Below are 19,586 nucleotides of genomic sequence, written 5' to 3'. Positions count from 1 at the left end.
AGATAATGGAACTGAGTTTGTCAAAGGCACTCTTCCAGGTTATTTGCGTAGTCATGGTATTATCCATCAAACTAGTTGTGTTGGTACTTCACAGCAAAATGGTGTTGCTGAACGGAGACTACATAATATTCTGGAAACTACTCGTGCTCTTATGATTCAGATGCATGTTCCAAAGAAATGCTGGTCTCATGGTTCTCTGACGGCCACTTATTTGATCAATCGTCTGCCTAGTCGTGTGCTTGAGTTCAAATCTTCATTAGAGGTGTTGAAACGTCATCAGCCTGACCTTTCTCATCTCAGAGTTTTCGGTTGTGTCTGTTATGTACATTTACAGGCAAAGCATCGTGATAAACTGGATTCACGGGCAACTAAATGTGTGTTCTTTGGTTATTCATCTACAAAGAAAGGTTATATTTGTTATCATCCACCAACTAGAAAGCTACAGATTTCTCGTGATGTTGTATTTGATGAAGCAGTGGCTTACTTTCAGTGTGATTCTGGCAGTCGGTCTCAGGGGGAGTGTTACACAGATTTGGCACCACTTCCAGTTGTTACTGAGATACCTACTGCAACAGATTCCCACAGAGATAATGGTGGTGGGGTAGAGTTGGTGGACTTACCTAATGCAGTGTTGGATGTGCATAATGAAGCAGTTCATGAAGAAGCTTCAGACAATAATGTTAGTGTTACTGATGATAATACAGGATGACAAGATGTGCCGCATCAAGTTCCAGAATCTGAGGTTATGATTCCACAAGATCATCAACCAGTGGTACCAATTGTCAGAACCTTAAGTCGTCAGAAGAAGGCTCCAGATAAATACAAAGACTTCTTTACATATCATTCCGCTGCGTATCCTATACAAGCACATTTAACTTATGATCATGTAGGTTCTTCACACTCTGCATTTCTAAGTGTTATATCTAGTCATCAAGAACCTAGAAACTACAATGAAGAAAAGTCTAATCCAAAATCGAAGGCACCAATGGAGAATGAGTTACGTGCCTTAGATGTAAATAATACATACAGTATTGTCAAGTTGCCTCCCGGGAAGAAGACTGTTGGATGTAGATGGGTGTACAAAATTAAATACAGAAGTGATGGAACTGTTGAGCGTTATAAGGCAAGATTAGTGGCAAGAGGTTTTACTCAGAGATATGGAGAAGACTACACAGAAACTTTTGCACCAGTTGCAAAGATGAATACTTTTCGTGTTCTTATGTCTCTTGCAGTTAAATAAAGATTGGAAATTGTTTCAAATGGATGTGAAGAATGCATTCTTACAAGGTGATCTAGAAGAAGAGGTGTATATGAGTATACCACCTGGACACCCTCGAGAAGGAGAGAGAAATATGGTTTGCAAGCTGAAGAAGGCAATATATGGTTTAAAGCAATCACCACGTGCATGGTATGCAAAGCTAAGTTCAGTACTCATCCAGAATAAGTTCAAAAGGAGCTCTGCTGATTCTTCCTTGTTTATTAAAAGAAGTAATCTTGGTATAACTATAGTTCTACTGTATGTTGATGACCTTGTGATTACAGGAGACAATCAACAAGAAATTAGAAATCTTAAAGCAATGCTTCATTCCAGATTTGACATCAAGGATTTAGGAATACTGAAGTATTTCCTGGGATTAGAAGTTGCGTACTCAAAGAAGGGTATTTTTCTGAATCAAAGAAAATATGTGTTGGACCTGCTGAAGGCTACAGGAAAAATGGGAGTAAAGCCTTGTGATACTCCTACAGAAATTGGCAACAAACTTGATAATGATGGTGATGTGTTAAGTGATATTGGGTCATATCAAAGGTTAGTAGGCAAGTTAATTTATCTCACTGTTACCAGACCTGACATAGCACATGCAGTAAGCTTAGTCAGTCGTTATATGCATACACCTCGTGTTAAACATCTAAATGAAGTAACTAGGATTCTACAGTATTTAAAAGGATCACCAGGAAGAGGAGTTTTGATGACAAAGAATGAAGCCTATTCAATTTCTAGCTACTGTATAACAGCATATTCAGATGCTGATTATGCTGGATGTCCAGTTGATCGTAAATCAACAACAGGTTACTGCATATTCTTTGGTGGTAATCTGGTTACATGGAGAAGCAAGAAACAAAATGTTGTTTCTCGATCAAGTGCTGAAGCAGAATACAGAGCCATGGCTTCAACAACTTGTGAGATTGTTTGGATGCGAGCATTACTTAAAGATTTGGGTTTTCTGTCACCTCAGTCAGCTAAGATGTTTTGTGACAATCAAGCAGCGATACAAATCGCATCAAATCTCACCTTTCATGAGCGTACAAAGCACATAGAAGTGGATTGTCATTTTGTTAGAGAGAAGGTATTGGCCAAAGTAATATGCACTCCCTTCGTTCGTAGTCATCAACAACTGGCAGATGTTTTTACTAAGGGTTTACCTGTCAAGCAATTCAATGGAATTCTATCCAAGTTGGGCTCCATTGATATCTTCGCACCAACTTGAGGGGGAGTGTTGGAACAAAGGAGAATATTTGGTTTCTCTATTTATGATTGGCTCACACTGCAAGAAAATATTCTCTAGATATGTTGCTATCTATACGAATATGTGGCATGTATAAGATATATATACACGTCTTGTAAAACCTCCATTGATAATAAGAAACCCTAATCATTCTTCTCCCATGGACGTAGGCTATAGCCGAACCACGTTAAATTGTGTTTCTTCTTTAATCGGTTTTAGTTTACTGCATAACATCTTATGCAGATCCAATATTGACTGCATAACATCTTATGCATACTGCATAACTTCTTATACATACCAACAGCATCCTCATATTCTTAACTTGGTTAGACCCATCAAAGATGATTGTTAGTCGATCACAAATATGCCTGCAGAATCCAGTTTATTGCCATCTTTGTATAGATTTTAATCCTTTTATCCTGAACATTTGAGCTTGTTGCAGGCGTTCAGTAATTTATGTGTTTCCATATCATCTGATGGCCTGCCGTCAGCCCTTTTTGATGTATTTTTGGAGTTCCCTATAAACATCAGTTTGCATAGGGTTGGCTATGCTTCTCAAGTATAGTTTTTTTTTTTTTTTTCTGAGTTTCACCACTTCAATTAATTACAGTTAAAAGGCACACATCGAAAGCAAATGGTAAAAACTTATTAATTTTGTGTTTAAATGAGAACTTATTATAATGAATAAACTTATTATAGTGAATACAAATATTGGTATAAGAGCTTAGTAAATGTGTGGCTCAAGGTACGACTGACGATCTGTATGTTATGAATTTAAGCCTTGACAAAAGGGTACAATTCATATCGAATGTTGCAGCTTCCACCAATAACTCTGCCACCTCTTTTACCTTCACAACAATTTGGTAACTCATTCACTGCATCATCTAAACACTTCTTGCAATCATTTGATGACAAATCCCGACTGCATTGAACTAACCCATACAACTTCTCATCAGAATATCCTCCCAGTGAAATTTCTCCAGTCGCGAACAGCTTCATGCTAGGAACTACAGCCTTCTCTGATAAACTTGTAAGGAAGTCTCTTGTTTTCTTATTAAAAACACTAGGATCACTTACGTTGTTCAAATTCCACATGTAAACTTTGTTTGTTACATCAATCTTACCAAGGAATTTCTCATCTGAGTACTTAACTTAACAATTATCATACCATATGATACCCCCTTTGTTGTAAGGACAACGTTTGTGAATCTCACTTGTTGCCATAACTAAGCATGTATTACAATCATGATATTCCGTGTCACCTCGACAAAGTGCGAATCCATTAACACGGTCTTCAGCTTGTCCCATAGAGCCAAGACCAAATCCAGTAGGAGGAACAGTAACGGAGAATGAACTGAGCAAAGCTTGCAAATTTTTACCATAAGAACTGGAATAGTTTTGTTCTCCGAAACAGATATGGTATAGTGGATCAGGACTACTTGTGTTTTGGCTAAAGACAATTTGGGCAGAGAAAGTGAAAGTGAGCAGATAATAGAGTGGGATTAACTTCATTTTGAGGAATTCAGATGATCTAGTTAAGTTGATTCTTGTTTGGAATGCTAATGGTCTTCTGAATGTATTGGTTTAGGAGTTGCTAATGATTATCTTTATATAGCTGCGAATAGAGGAAACAGTAAATGTATTGTTGAATGAGCAATCAGCTGCTGCGTATTGACCATCGAGGTCAGTTACGAATTCGTCAAACTTAATTACTCAAGAAGTCGTCGTTGGTGACGCATTAGTACATATATTGAAAACTTCCATTTTCATGTGTTTCTTTGAGTTACTTATTAGATTTTCATGGAACCAGACATAAGCACATTGATTTGAAATACTGAGCTTAAATATGAGAGGCAGTCCCTAATCAACTGAGCTATGCCCATTCGGTTAAACACATTCTACTTAATGAAGGACCCTGCATTTTTTCTTGTGTAATCCCTTTTAAGGAAGCCTTGAATATAAGGTGTGAATGTCGATGACTGACGGTTACTGTCGGAATTCAAATTCAAGCCTTGAAAATGCCGTCACCTCTCCTGCGCCCGCGGTATGACTCACTGTTTGTTTAAATTATTATTTTAAGTTAAACCCTTCTAGAATCCTGTGGAAGAACCTCTTTTTTTGCATAAAGAACGTTTGAAAAGGTCTCGAGCCTTTAAAAAATAGTGGTTTGTTATGTTATCCCGCCATATATAAAGAAAACGCAACCATTGAATTCCTTTTTACAAGCAATCATACAATGTGATCTTTAATATCAGCTGCCGTGCAAGACGGATTTTGGTCTTGCCAAAATATCAGCTCCCGTCTTGGGCATCTAGCGACAAATGAAATTCGAGTTTATGCTCAAGGCTTAATTTCTTTCAAACTCAGGTTGTTGGCATCATCTGGCAGCGACTTCACCACTATATTACAGAAGCATTTGCTTGTTCTACAGTGGATTGTATCACATTTCTTGCCTGGGAATTTGAATACTGAATACAAACATGGAGTTATTTTGGTTGTGTAATTAACTAAAACCTCGCTTTGCAGGTGAGGTGCGTCGAAAGGTTCTTCCATACTCAGACAGTCAAAACATAAGCCTCAGGGAAACGTATAGAATATTTCTTAAATGTCAAGTGGATGTGTTTATGGGCAAACCAAAATTTAGATAATTTTTATTTTCCATTAAACTACTAATTGTATATACTAGTACCGAATTGTTCCTTTGTAAGCAAGAACAAGTTAAATTTTGTAGAATGAGTCCTATAAGGAGAAGGAAATATGAAATTTCAAAACCAATTTTATCGAACAACCAATACACAGAAGAAAAAAAACGCGAAAGTACATCCAATTCGTTAAATTGATGTTTTAGTTACAAGACATACAGCAATATGTGCTTCTTTTTCTATTTTTGTGAAAGCTCGGTTATATGCATTGAATTCAAGGAATCCCTATAGACATCAAAAAAAAATCCATAACAATGTAACACTGACTAGAAAAATTTTGTTATAGAAAGGCGATCGAGATGAATTACCATCTGAAGTGATTTTACTCTTTTGTTGTTTGCAACCTTGGTTTCAATGCTTCCATTACTGCCGAAAAATCTTGATCACTAAGACCATGAGATTTTGCTACTTTGTACAGTTCATTAGCAGCAGCTGCAATTGGAGTAGGTTGAGATACGGATTCAGCTAACCCTAAAGCAAGCCTCATGTCCTGCCATCATCAGAAGATCCAACTTCCAGTTAATTCGTGTATACAAGATTCATTTAGTTCACATATTTATTAGCATAAAAACTTTAACGAAACATGTCATCAGTAGAAACTTGCAAATGGAATATTTAGAGGTTCAGCTACGTTTTCATATTCTAAAGCGGAATAGTCTGTGTAGTTCGGGCAAGGGGAATAGGTTGCATCCATCAGATGAAATGTTGTGTATTTCCTGCAAGGGGAAGGCTAAGTTTGTTGTAAAACACCACTACAAACCTTTTGCTGATGCTTCAAAGGAAACGCCGTTGGATAAACAGATTTGATCATCGAAGGACCTTTCATTGAAAACATTGGTGCACTTATAGCACCTTGGGACACTACCTGCAAAACATAAAGATTGAAGTTTAATGCATTGAAAGAAAAAATACGTTAAAATCCAAAGAGGGGAGAGTTGTTGGGATCTGGTAGATACCTCAACCAGAACATTTGGGTCCAGCCCTACTTTTTCACTAAGAAGCAATCCTTCGGAAAATGATGCCATCATACTGGTGTAGGGAAACAATCACAGAAGCATCAGAAACAATATATTTGGTCAATGCCAACTCTTACACAATCTCTATCTAACATGATATTTGATGTTGTTACACAAAGAATCATTTCAGTACCTTCCCATGATCATGTTAACAACAAGTTTCATTGCTGCACCGTTTCCAACATCTCCAAGGTAAAACCTTGACTGGTTAGAATAATCAAAGAGCAGAACCAGAAGAATGTAAGTTCCCATGTTTAAACACAAAAAAATCTCTCTTTTCGGTTGCTGTCTTTTTTTCTTAAAGAGGTAAAGAATTGTAGATGTACCTTCCCCATGATATCTAAGAACGGAGCAGCAATGTCGTATAAAGCTTTATCTCCTGTGAGATTACAGATAAAGCTTTAGTTTGTGTTCCTCGATAAGCATGAAGAATATGAATCAAGCTCGATGAATGTACACCACTACAAATCTAAGAAACCTGCTGAATATGTTCAGCATATTGCATTGAATCCAGTAATAAGTTCAATAACATACTCGTTAATCCAAAAATACTAGTTACCTGCAGTTAGAAATATTAGCTGACCATCCTCAGCAGGCTTTTTCGAGCCTGAAACTGGAGCCTATTAAGAAACAAAATATCTAAAAGAAAATCCTTTAAAACAAATTACTACCACATCGCGGAAGAGAAACACGATGAGAACATGATATGAATCTCACAACTGCAGATACCGAATGGAAAAAATAGAATTCCCACTCACCTCTAAAAATAATGCTCCGGTGGCTCTGATTTGGTCGTTAATAAGTTTAGAAGTAACACCATCAACAGTAGAAACATCGACATACCTGAAAAATTTCCTCGGTAGTCAAACATTTAGAAATCAAAGACACTGAGCAGAACAGGCTTCTAGCATGTGAAACATTAACAGGTAGCAATGCTTATACTCCTCAAAGCATTACGCTTTCACACATTTCGTAACTTAATCAGCAAAATTGATATTTCTAACGTTTTCATGACTGGGAACGGAAAGACATACCCTTTCCCTTGGGTCATTCCATTTACAGCTCCATATTTTCCACATGCAACATCATACTGAAAAGAGTAGCTTGAGTAAGTCATTAAGTCATACCACATAAATTTCTAAAGGGACCTAAGTCAAGTAAATTATACACACTCACCGCACTTTCAGGATCAGCAAGCATGGCGAATGTGACATCACAAGTTGAGGCAACTTCCTCAGGGGTTGTTTGATATCTGCACATGAAAAAACTTAGTCGAAAACTAAAAAATTACTGAATTTGGAAAGAAAATACCTGAACGTTGATCCAGGAGCACTAGATTGCACTCATAACAGATTTCATTCATATTAAGTTCACAAATAATGCATTTATCAAAATACTTACTTTGCTCCCAAATTTATAAGAGAGTCGCACTTGCTTTTAGTTCTATTCCAAACAGTCACGTCGCATCTAGATAAAAAGAAAAATAGGGCAAAACATGACGTGTAAGTATTGCCTGACAGTGAAAAATTAATCATCAAGTGGAGATACCCTTTAATTATGTACATAATTTTGATAAGTAAAACAATCTTGAGTGCATACCCAGCTTGTAAAAGATTTTGCGTCATTGGAGAACCCATAATTCCAAGACCCAGAAAACCGATACAGGGTAGAGATTCATCTGACAAAAACCACAAACAAGAATCATTTACTAACACCCAAATTGGGATTGAGCAAAACCATAAATCACCACTTAGGTAAGAACCGTAATTTCGGACCACGTCGAGCTAGGTCATACAAAATCAAAGTATACAGTAAAGTGGTATTCCTTGGCAAAGCTACTGCCAATCAAGCCAATGCTTGAACAAGCCAGGAATTGCTTCTTTGAGATTGAGACCAAGTCAATGGTTTACCATGAAAACTGAACACAACTAGTAGATACCAATACTCCTTATGTACTCAATTGTGTCAATATAAACATGAGTTAGTTTCCCTACTTATGAACTTGTCCAATTACAATCACATTCTGAAAGGCTAAAATGTCCAATGTCCAATTTTAGGTTAATAACAAAAATTCCAATTCAAACAGAACCCATAAACTAAATTCTTCAAACTCCATTGCAGTTGTAGATAAAAAAAACATACACATTATGATATGCTACAGAATTCGGCAACAATGACAAATCAAAATTAATCTAAAAATTGTAGAATTTTTACTTCACATTTAGTAGAATACTTAATCCAATATGCAATATCACAAACCATGTGTTCAAAACAAAAATCAAGAACAACCCTTTATGGAATTGATAACATTAGGGAAGAATTAGGAAAAAGATCGAACCTTTTGCAGCTGAATTGGAGATTTTTGAAGAGAAAGCTCTTGCACCCACAAGTGGTTTGACAGGAAATGAAGAAAAGGGGCTTCTTTTCAAGCTATTATGATGTTGAACAACAAAGGTTGATGATGAACAAACTTGAGTTGCCATTGTTGTGGAACTGGCTCTGCTGATAGGATTTGAAGATGATAAAATTCTTGATATTATCATCACAGCCTTTTTTTTTATCCAGTGGCACAGATTTTGATGCGCATGAGCTAACTAGATAGCAGTTGTAAGCGTGTGTTTGGTTGTTAGGATAAGTACATTCTAGTTTAGAATCAAACTGGCTCTAGACCACATTAAAACCTATTTTGTCGGCCTCGTTTTACCAAGGTGAGGTTATCAAATTATACAAAAATTCATTTATCATTTAATGAATTCAGATTAAAAACTTTCAGAGATGGAAATCATTTTGTTTACATGCATTTGATGATCCCCACGAATTTGATAATCCCCAGTAACATCCTTGTATTTAACTATGAAAAGTTTTACAATATCATACTAAACAGGAACAAACTATGAATGAAATGGCAGTTGTGAATGGATGTCAACTATGTCATACCATGTTCTGCTCGCTCCTTAACTCATTCACTGCCCTTGCAGACTTAACTTTCTCGTACCTGGTTCTGCGCACGATCCTTACGGTTGATTTTAAACCATATTTAGTGCAGGGACGGGTCTAGCAAGGGGTTAAAGTAGGGTATAGTTCGTCCCTAATTTTTGGGTAAAAAATTTTAGTATAGAAACTTAGGTTAAATTTTATGTTTAGTCCACACATTAGTTGTATTTAGCTAACTGTATGTATTTTTAGCCCACACTATGAGGTGATCAAAATTTAAGTCATGTTTAAAGTAAATAATCTACTTCCATTCACTCCCTTTCTACTCCTATTTTCTTCCCTTTTGGTAATCACTTTGTTTTTGTCAAGGATCGAATAAGAGAGAGGAGAGCATAAACGCGGAAGCAATAGACTACATTGATAATAATCTTGGTATGTCAACTTTCATGGCTCAACAGCCTATTTATATTGTTCACAAACTTGACGACCACTCAAGGTACTTTTCTAACTAAGATCAAACTCTAAACATAGACACTTTCCTAATATAACTCTCAAAACTTAATGTGCATATCTCCCAAATATAGACTCTCATATATTATTTCCTAATACCCTCCCTCAAGATGGAGCATGTAGATCACGAATGCCCATCTTGGACAAAAGAAATTTAACTTCAGTTTTCTTCTTTTTTTTTCAACACTTTTGTGAAAAAAAAATCTTCAGATCGTAGTTTAAGGACGTTTCGGTCCCCTTCGTAGTTTAAGGACATTACGGTCCCAATCATAATTTTAGGACATTACGGTCCTCTTCGGAAGTTTAAGGACATTTCGGTCCCGGTCGTAGTTTTTGGACATTGCGGTCCCATCTTCGTAGTTTAGGGACGTTTCGGTCCTCTTTGTAGTTTAAGGACATTTCGGTTACCTTCATTTCTTCGGTAGAATACTTCTTGTACTCTTGGTTTCTTGGTTTCTTCGATAGAATACTTTGTGTACTCTCTCGACAACTCATAGGATTTTAACCTACTATTGTTGTTCTTTTTCTCATCACCTCTTGGTGATTGTTTTTTTTTTTTTTTTTTTAAGATTCTCTCACAATCTTTCTCTTGTTATGCTTCTGCCACAAGCAATAACTAACACAAAGTCTGCCACACTTTGTAGGATTTCCAAATTTCTGCCACAAACTCTTCAATCACCATGTTTCTGCCACAAATTTTAACTGTTCTTCTCTTTATTTTCTGTTACAAATTTGTCACGCTATTCAGATGTCATACTTCTGAATTTGTGATAGATTTGCAACACTGAGACATAATTGTCACATTTGTGTTTCTCTGATCAATTTTGCATTTGAACAGACATCTTCTCTTCTTCTCACTTGTTCTTCTCGGTCTCAAGGTTATTGTCATAATGGCAACAACGGTTTTTGTTTTTACTTTTCCCGTCAACCAGCAGAACCCATCAATCCTCAATCAAGAATCTTAACCTAAATTCCATCAATAACTGGATACCGATGCCAGTGACAGCACCATTGGTTGTTTGTCGAACATCTCTTTAATCTCCATATCTCCATTAACATCATCTCTTAATCCTCTTCTTCGTTTTCAATTCGAACATCAGCAGTAAACCTTCTTCGTGTTGTTTTCTTACTCATAAAACTCTGGTACTAAATTGCATCTCTATATCCAATGCGAACTCCCTATTAAATACCACTTCACTCTCCTTCTTTTGCTGTTGATTTTTTTGATTTTTTTTTTTTAAATTATCTCGACCATCCTAGGTTTAATCGGTCGTGAATGGAGCAACAAACTCTTGAGCCAAAACATCACCCCACGATTAACCTCATCACCGACAGTCATGATCTCTTCCGATCACGAGGAACAACATCACCTCCTCCATGGAAAAACATTCTTCTCCTTCAGCTATCCGTCAACCCATCTCCAGCTTTACATGGTAATAGAAGTAACCTCCATCATGAGCTCCGGAATCTCTCTGAATCTCAGTTTTCGTTAAACCCATCTTTTCTTCACATACTTCAGGTCCTAACCGATGGCAGACAACACCCTTTTATCTCGTGTTTATAGTTCGCCTGAACCTGGCAGACAACTTGGTTTCAGAAACCCTTATTAGTCATCACCAGTTTGTTCTAAACTTAAGAACCACATTCACCTTCTTTTCTCCGAACCCTTACCAAAAACAGATTGCATCCATCATTGTCTAACAACGACCAAACCTTGGCTTCCAATCCAACACGTCACGGACTGAGACCTAAGACTTGCGCCTTCTTTACATCACACCATCAGAACTGCGACCTTATATTCTCTTCTAACATCAGCAAACATGTCTCCCTGTGTTGTCTCTGGACATCAAACAGTACTCAACAGCCTTTACCCAAGCCAACCATCTGCATTCTTCAACACCGCAGCAGCAGACCTTTTTTTTTTTTACTCTCAAACCAGTTAACATACCAAGATTATTATCAATGTAGTATATTGCTTCCGCGTTTATGCTCTCCTCTCTCTTGCTCTGATACCATGTTAAGGATCGAGCAAGAGAGAGGAGAGCATAAACGCGGAAGCAATAGACTACATTGATAATAATCTTGGTATGCCAACTTTCATGGCTCAACAGCCTATTTATATTGTTCACAAACTTGACGACCACTCAAGGTACTTTCCTAACTAAGATCAAACTCTAAACATAGACACTTTCCTAATATAACTCTCACAACTTAATGTGCATATCTCCCAAATATAGACTCTCATATATTATTTCCTAATAGTTTTTCTGTTATTTGTGTTCGTTTTAACTTTTATTTCCCTACATATTTAGTATTGTACGGGTGAATCATTATTTGGCCACTAATTATGTGACGTATTCCAAAAAAAATTTGTCGTGACCTTCGCCCACATTATCGACTGTTACAATCCAGCCCTACCCAAGAAAGAATCTTGGGTCCGTCGCTGATTTAGTGTATGCATGCTATTTATTTATAATGGCCACTTTTCTAGTTCCACTGAGGTGAGTTACCTTTCTTTAAGATTTCAGAAAGTAAGTACAAGAAATGTAAAGAATTATCCATCCTTTCCTCTTTCGAATCCAAAGAATCTTGAATAACTTGTTCAAATTATTTAGGACCAATGTTTTGAATAACATTGGGGGATCTTTATTTGGATGATTTAAGCACATGGAAACAAAAATCCCGCCGCTCTATACTAATCTACCAATTAGTCGGCGCTAATCGAGGTTAAAATTAATAGAAAATGAGGTAATGCAATGACGAATTCCTTTGAATTTCTATTAAAGATTCTCTTCTTCTTCAATATAAATGATTCTCTCTTGGCCGACCCCAAAAATGTTGGAATAAAGCATCAAAGTTGAGAGTAAAAACAAAGGAAATGAGTTGGAACCAACCATAGTGACTAGTGATGCAATTCCTGTTCTTCACTTTTGGCCAAAAATAATTTTCAAAAAAAAAATCTTCATCATTTTTCTGAAATTTTCAGTAAACTTAATAAAATTAAATGGAGTAAAAGTCAAAAAATGAATAAGAAAATTAAGAAACATGACCTATGAAAAGGGAGATACTGAGAATCTTATTTGGAATTTTGGTAGTATTATTATATTTTATGGAGAAATAAAGTGTACCACCATTATATATAATAGTGAGTTGAGTTGTACTTTTTGAGAAGTTGGGTCATTCTCCAACTTTTATTATTTCTTTTTATGTATTTTAAGTTGATCATTGTAATTTGCCTAATTTAATAGAGTGATGTAAGCTAATTGAAGTTGATTAATTTTTTTTTTTGATTAAGAGTATATAAGTGACATTTGTAATCTACTAACGTTCAATCAAATGACTAATGATTTTATTCTGTAAAATTAGTATTCGGCTAGAAAAATAGATTGAGTAATATTTAAGTTTTTAAAAAAAGAAATTCAAACATAGTAGATGTTGATACTCATAACCCGAATTTCATTTTAATAATTTGTTATTGTTGTTATATTATTTAATGATTGATAATAAAATAATACCATGATAAGTCTAAATACTTTGTTTCCCTTAAAACTATATTTTGATCAAGTAATAAATGCTTGTGCTATCATATCAGCTCATCATAAATTATTTTTAAATAAAAATCAGTCACATTTTATAAAACAAGTTTGCTACTTACTAGACGAAGAAATAAAAGAAAAATCCCTCGAAAACATCTAAGTCGTAGACCTATTGGTGCAACTAACAAATATATGACTAATTCTACTGTTATCAACTAATTTCACCGATACACAAAAGGGCGAGTCAGGTCATAGCTAGAGTAGAAAGTTGCTTACCCTATTAGGCTAGCTCCTAAGCCTAATTATTTTTATGTTCTGAACTCTAAAGTTCATTTTGACATACTTCTTGCCTACTCTAGTAGTTGGATTCCTAATTCAGTCCCTAAAATACTTTGTTTTAGGTTCTGAATATTATGGATTACTGGGATCCATATTATTTTTGTGGGTGTGAATGTCATGGAAATAAATATCTTGCAATTGAGATTCCGCTTCATGTTAGATTTTTCTTCATCATCATATATTCGGAGTCAATCAGTTGATTTGAGGTAAACAACTTGCACTCTCACCATTAAAACCACATGGGCTGATACTTGAAATTGAGTGTCTAAAACAGTACCAACTTGCATTGCCACCATTAGTCATGGATGTGACTTTATGGTACAACAAAATTCTGTTTTCGAAAATGACTAGGAGATCAATTTCTATCGTACGAATTTCGATCTATCTATCAGAAACTTAAAGCAACTATGTATTTAGGCACTTGAGATAAAGAAGTGGAGTTCACGATAAAGAGTTTGGCAAAATGCGAAAGTGATTGGCATGATGTCCCAACGGTATGTTGATGAGGTGTGTTTCTGTTGCGTATATAAAGATGACATGGCCACTGAGAACGTCCACAATGGTGGCACCTAGATATGCCAAATATGCTAAGCTGTATTTAGCTTTAGTTTTGGTTTTTCGGCAAAACCGACAGCGGAAAAAAAAATCAAGTATAACCAAGCATGTCTATATTAATGATTGCTTGAATTTGGACATTGTTTTGTAAGTGCTCTTGGTAAGTGAAAGGTGATTAAAAGTTAAAACTATGGTTGATAAAAACTATATACAATCATGTGGTGATTGTGCCTCCTAAGTGTATGGGATTTATATTCGCATCTCACTTGGTAAAGATTAGGGGAACTTATAGGCGAGCATATCGTTAGGCTCAGTTTTAAACTGCAATGGGTGACAGGGCCGCCCCTGAGATTTCTATGCCCCTGCACGAAGTGTCCAAATGAACGATGGCTTCTTATGTATTGTGGTAAACAAAATATGAATTATGACTATTTGTTGATTTTATACTATATGTTCCTAAAATTCTTATCAGGTTTAAGAAATCATGATCCCCATTACATGAGAAATTTTTATGTATTTAAAGTTATAACAAAAAATAAAAAAACCTCAATACAATAGCGAAACCCGTCATATGAGTTTTTGGCTTTGATGTCAATAATAATACCAAATCATGATTTTATACTCCATCTATGCTCCAAATAAAACTTATATTTAGAATTAGCTTTCATGTTCCACATTGCGGACACTTTAGGAAGGTATATGAGTGTAATTGGCTAAAAAACTTATATATTTCTCACAAAATCGTGCGGTGATAGAAATCTTGAATTCTTTCTCTTTTCTCCATATAAATACTCAGGCGAAACCGCTTTATTTTTCCGGCAAGCTTCAACTGCTCAGATTCGCTCTTTCTGGAGTAGATCTGAGCAGTAACCTTCTTTATTTCAGTTTATAATTAGATTTTCTTAGATTAGCTAGTGTTTTTTCGGTGCTTTTTAAGCTTAGTTTTGGGTTTCATCCCTTCTTGCCGGTGGCAAGTTTTCAACGTCTTCATGGTGGATGTTTATGTGCTCCTGTAGCATCTTTGCTCGACTTCAATGGTCGTTTTATGTTGGGTTTACTAAGTTTCAATCACATCGGTGGTGACCTGCGACGGCCGGAATCTTCACCGCAATTTTCAAGATCTAAAGCAAATCACTCCGATCTTGGAGTATCTCTTTCTCAAGAAGAAGAAAATCATCAAAAATTGTGGATTTATGATCTGAAAACCATTTCTCTCCCGGTTCAATCGATTCTCCATAAAAAAAATTGGTTGTGTATTAGTATTGTATTGTGCTTCATTATGGTTCTTGTATCTTGATGTATTGAAACCTTTGTAACCTAACTTTCCCATCAATGAAGTTGAGGTATTTATCAAAAAAAATAAAATAATAAATAAATAATAGAAATCCTCAATTTTATCACAAGTCCTTCTTTTTGGTCCATTAAGATAATTTTATAGTCTCATACCTTTTAATCAAGGCTGTTTAAAATGGGTACCAAACTACAACTCTAGTGGTTACAGAAATCTATGTAGAACAAAATATAATTTGGTATCTTTGTGAAAGCCATGAATTTTACGGGCAATTATGTTTTTAAGTAGTTGACATGTATGCTTAGAATTGTACAACTTACAAGGCCTTGTCACTTGAAAAGATTCACACTTCAACATAACAGTTCAATGTTTAAATTTGCACCTATATTGAACACCCACAATTTTGTAAAACAGAAATTATTCGGTTGGATTACTAATTGAGAATTATGCTCCGTAAGAGCGACTGCAATGGTACGATTAAACTCAAAGATCAAAGACCAAAAAAAAAAGACTAAATATGAGTTTAATCTGTACTGTGACGTTATGGGGAGAAGACCAAATTTGGTCGCGCGTAAAATTAATCACCGCACGAAAACGGGCGTAAATTTGGTGTACGCTTGAATGGGGCGTAAAATTGGTTTACGCCCGAAATTTGAATGGGGCGGATGGTTTGGTGTCCGCCTGATGAGTAAGTGAACGGGCGGATGGTTGGGTGTCCGCCTGATGAATTTCATTTTGAATGGGGCGGATGGTTTGGTGTCCGCCTGACGAAATGTGAACGGACGGATGATTGGGTGTCCGCCTGATGAATTTCATTTTGAATGGGGCGGATGGTTTGGTGCCCGCCTGATGAGTAAGTGAACGGGCGGATGGTTGGATGTCCGCCCAGCAACAAGCGTACTTTAAATTTACGCCCGACTATATTAGGATTTGGTATTTGGTCGTGACCAAATATGATCTGGGATTTGATCTTTGGCTGGGATTTAATCTTTACTCCGTCCCACTGCGTTACGATCTCATCCCAAATTTTTGGTTATACTCGCCCACTGTGGATGCTCTAAGGTGTTCTATATATGATGCAAGCTTTATAGTTGTAGCATAACAAGACCAAAATCAAACATGCCATTCAAAGCATGTCAAAGATACTCTCTTTTAGCTAGAAAGCAATACTAATTCTCCTATAACACAATTATGCCAAATCATTTATTTATTTTATCAAATAGAACTTACACATCCAAAGAAATGATTATGAGACCCACTTACTGGTACTCTTGTGACTTGTCTATTTTAGTTTCTTCATGCTGAAGGAACCTTTCGCCCATGCTTGATTGTAATTTGTAAACTTAATCTTTTTACAAGAAAGTAAAATAATGAAACGAAACATCCAGTACATTACAATAATTTTTTTTTTCATCTTTCATTTTCTTATAATTTTGGTACACAAAAGAGATACCCATTAATGGAAACAAACCTAGGATTATATAGATCTATACAAACCCTTGTCTAAACTAACTAATACAATACCAAAAACAAATCACAAAAGGCTATTTGCCGATCGACAAATATTTTCAATCCTTCTTCGACCAGCGATCCATGAACTGAGAAATTTATAGCGGCGCACAGACTCATATATTTAGAATCTCGGCGCTTTAATAGATTAATTTTTTCTGATTTTTGAATTCGACAACGACATTGATAAACAAAGCTCTTAATTAAAATTTATACAAAAAATTTCTAGCACCAACTTGAGCAAGTTTAAGAACAAGATTACCACTAAGATGAAGAGCCATTAAACTCTCCAATCCACCAATACACTCCCCACCTATAAAAACAGCCGGTGCCGCGCCACCGGGAACAACATCCTCCATTGGAAGTGCAGAAATCTCATCATCTTCTAATTCAATCACAGTAGGTGTACACCCCAAGTTTGATAACAACCTCTTCATGACGTGACACATACAACAAGATGATTTACTAAAGATAATCACTGGATTCTCTTGTATCAACCGTTGAATCTTGTTTTCAACCGTCTCTGCTACATCTATAGTTAAAGCCGTTGGAGGAGGGACAATTCCGGTACCGTTATTAAACGGTATTGATAATTCAAACCTTAAACCTCCTCCTCCTAGGCAGCTTTCCCTTACTCCTTGGATCATTTCTGTGGAGCTAAGAGAATTTTAGGTGGAGAAAGTATGATGAAGAACGCAAGAGAGAAAGAGAGGAAAAGAAGGATGTTTTGGTTTGTTAACGGAGAAAATGGGTTCCTCGAGTTGGGGATTTATATAGAAGAAATATGGAAAAGAAAAAGAGAAAGAAAAAAGAGTATTGTTAAGGTACATACTTAAATATATTATTTTGATGTTATTGTTGAACAAACTTAATCAATGATTAAGAATTTTACATGTATAATGTATTATTATTATTAATATTTTGTTGCAAACACCATTATTTAGTTATAGATCCAGATGAGGTCATATGGTAGCGGGTGATTCAGAAAATTTCAACTCCAACCGAAAGTAAATTTGAATTATTTTGAATCAGTCTGGTCATGAATTAGACATCACAAACCTTATTTGCTCTCTTCCAAGGTTAGCTTTCATTATATATTTGCGAATAAAATTTTCGTTTTCTACCTCCACAACGTGTTTTACCAGTGTCAGTGGTTTAAACCGTTAAGTACACTAGAGCAATGGTTAAGGATTAATATCGAAAAGTCCATGTTCATAAAACTTCTAAAATTCAACTTTTTATTTGACGTTACCTCCGGCACAAAATAAGTCGATTTTACCATGTATTACCTTTTATCTGGGTTCCGACCCTAGTTAGTAAGTTCGCGAATGATTCGCGAATCATTCGCGAATTTTTCCGTATCACGAATTTTACCGTCTTATTCGCGTACGTTTGCAACTCCGAACCCAAGTCGCGTATTATGTGGCATTCCCGGATTATTCGCGAACCGTTCACGAATTTTACGTATTCCGAATGATACGTCCGCTTAATTCGCCATAAATTCTTTAGCTTTTACTTTTCAAAGACTCCACTTTTTGGGCTTTACTGTCTTCCGAGCATACACGACCGAATATTAGACGTGTTGTAATTTTTATGAAACAAAAACGACTGAAGAGATTTGAAGGTGAAGGCGAGAGAGATCTCAAACTCACTAACCAAGCATCTAAACCACCATACGACGTCCTCTTGGATAACTAATGTTGTATATATTATTAATATCATCATATTAAGTTTATTTTTTCTTTAAATAACTCACACATATACATAAAAATTGGTGTATGACCTTATAAATACAAATTATTTGTTATATATAGATACCGAATTTTCAGAGCCGAACTCACATTTATAAATCGAATTATACACGTACGTATGTCGTTCCGAATTACTGACGAATCACGTCCCGTTGACCGAATTTTGGACCGAATCTGGATTTTACAAAATCGTATAATACTCGTACGTTTGCCGTTCCGTACGTTTACCGAATCCCGAATTGCTAACTAGGGTTCCGACACTGCAGAGTTATTGATAAAATATGTTGATGGAAGTTGATCCAACCATGTACAAGAGTAACAAGACTACAACTACAAGCATCACCTCTTCTAAGATTCCCAATAGACTAAGGAATAAACTTTGTTCTATGATGGGAAGACTAAAAGGAACAAACCCTGATTAAGTAATCAACGGTTGTTACATTAGTAGAGATATTTTATAGATTTAGGAATTATTGAGTGTACCCAGGCAAACGTGGGTCCACATGACGTATGACGTGTGCCATAAAATGAAAGAGAAAAAAGACGATGACGTAATAACCAATCCAAGGGAAGTCCGTATACGTCAGATTACGTGGACTAATAATAGATGTTTTAGGAGGGGACCACAAGCCTCTAATAATGATGTCATTATGTGAGAATAGTCTTTTCACGTGAGATTGTTTCGACTCTTTGTTAAAACGTGGCAGTATTTCCATCTTTGCTTTGTGGGAAAATTGGGAGTAGGGCATTTACCAGGAAACACGTTATTTCGGGTGCTACTAATTAGAAATTTAAAATGAAAAAGTGATTAAGAGAAAGAAACTTTCTAAACCTGATTTTGTTTCCATTTTTGGGTTGAGTTTCATAGTTTTCATATCGGCTTTGCTACACACCGGTGTGCACCGAGAGGGATCTGACAGTCCCTAGTGTAGCGTTCTC

The 19,586-nt window shown here is 36.0% G+C and overlaps 2 protein-coding genes and 1 pseudogene across 2 annotated transcripts; all 3 read right to left on the bottom strand.

The window, feature by feature from the left end:
* Window positions 1-3,249: 3,249 nt before the first annotated feature.
* LOC113317253 lies at window positions 3,250-4,055 on the bottom strand (annotated as a pseudogene).
* A 1,191-nt stretch (window positions 4,056-5,246) lies between these two features.
* Window positions 5,247-8,832, bottom strand: LOC113315169 (glyoxylate/succinic semialdehyde reductase 2, chloroplastic-like). Its single transcript, XM_026563470.1, has 12 exons — window positions 8,561-8,832; window positions 7,822-7,900; window positions 7,624-7,689; window positions 7,399-7,474; window positions 7,257-7,312; window positions 6,981-7,065; window positions 6,782-6,842; window positions 6,549-6,601; window positions 6,356-6,426; window positions 6,163-6,235; window positions 5,967-6,071; window positions 5,247-5,696 (listed from the first exon to the last, which is right to left on the bottom strand). The coding sequence occupies exons 1-12, from the start codon at window positions 8,763-8,765 to the stop codon at window positions 5,529-5,531; spliced, it is 1,098 nt and encodes a 365-aa protein (XP_026419255.1). The 5' UTR covers window positions 8,766-8,832; the 3' UTR covers window positions 5,247-5,528.
* A 7,854-nt stretch (window positions 8,833-16,686) lies between these two features.
* Window positions 16,687-17,658, bottom strand: LOC113316901 (glutaredoxin-C6-like). Its single transcript, XM_026565056.1, has one exon. The coding sequence runs from the start codon at window positions 17,541-17,543 to the stop codon at window positions 17,100-17,102; it is 444 nt and encodes a 147-aa protein (XP_026420841.1). The 5' UTR covers window positions 17,544-17,658; the 3' UTR covers window positions 16,687-17,099.
* Window positions 17,659-19,586: the final 1,928 nt, after the last annotated feature.

The sequence above is a fragment of the Papaver somniferum genome, chromosome 10 (assembly GCF_003573695.1).
Source record: "Papaver somniferum cultivar HN1 chromosome 10, ASM357369v1, whole genome shotgun sequence".
In the NCBI taxonomy this organism is placed as follows: domain Eukaryota; kingdom Viridiplantae; phylum Streptophyta; class Magnoliopsida; order Ranunculales; family Papaveraceae; genus Papaver; species Papaver somniferum.
Note: the sequence above shows the minus strand (reverse complement) of the source record. Positions and strands in the feature narration are given on the sequence as shown.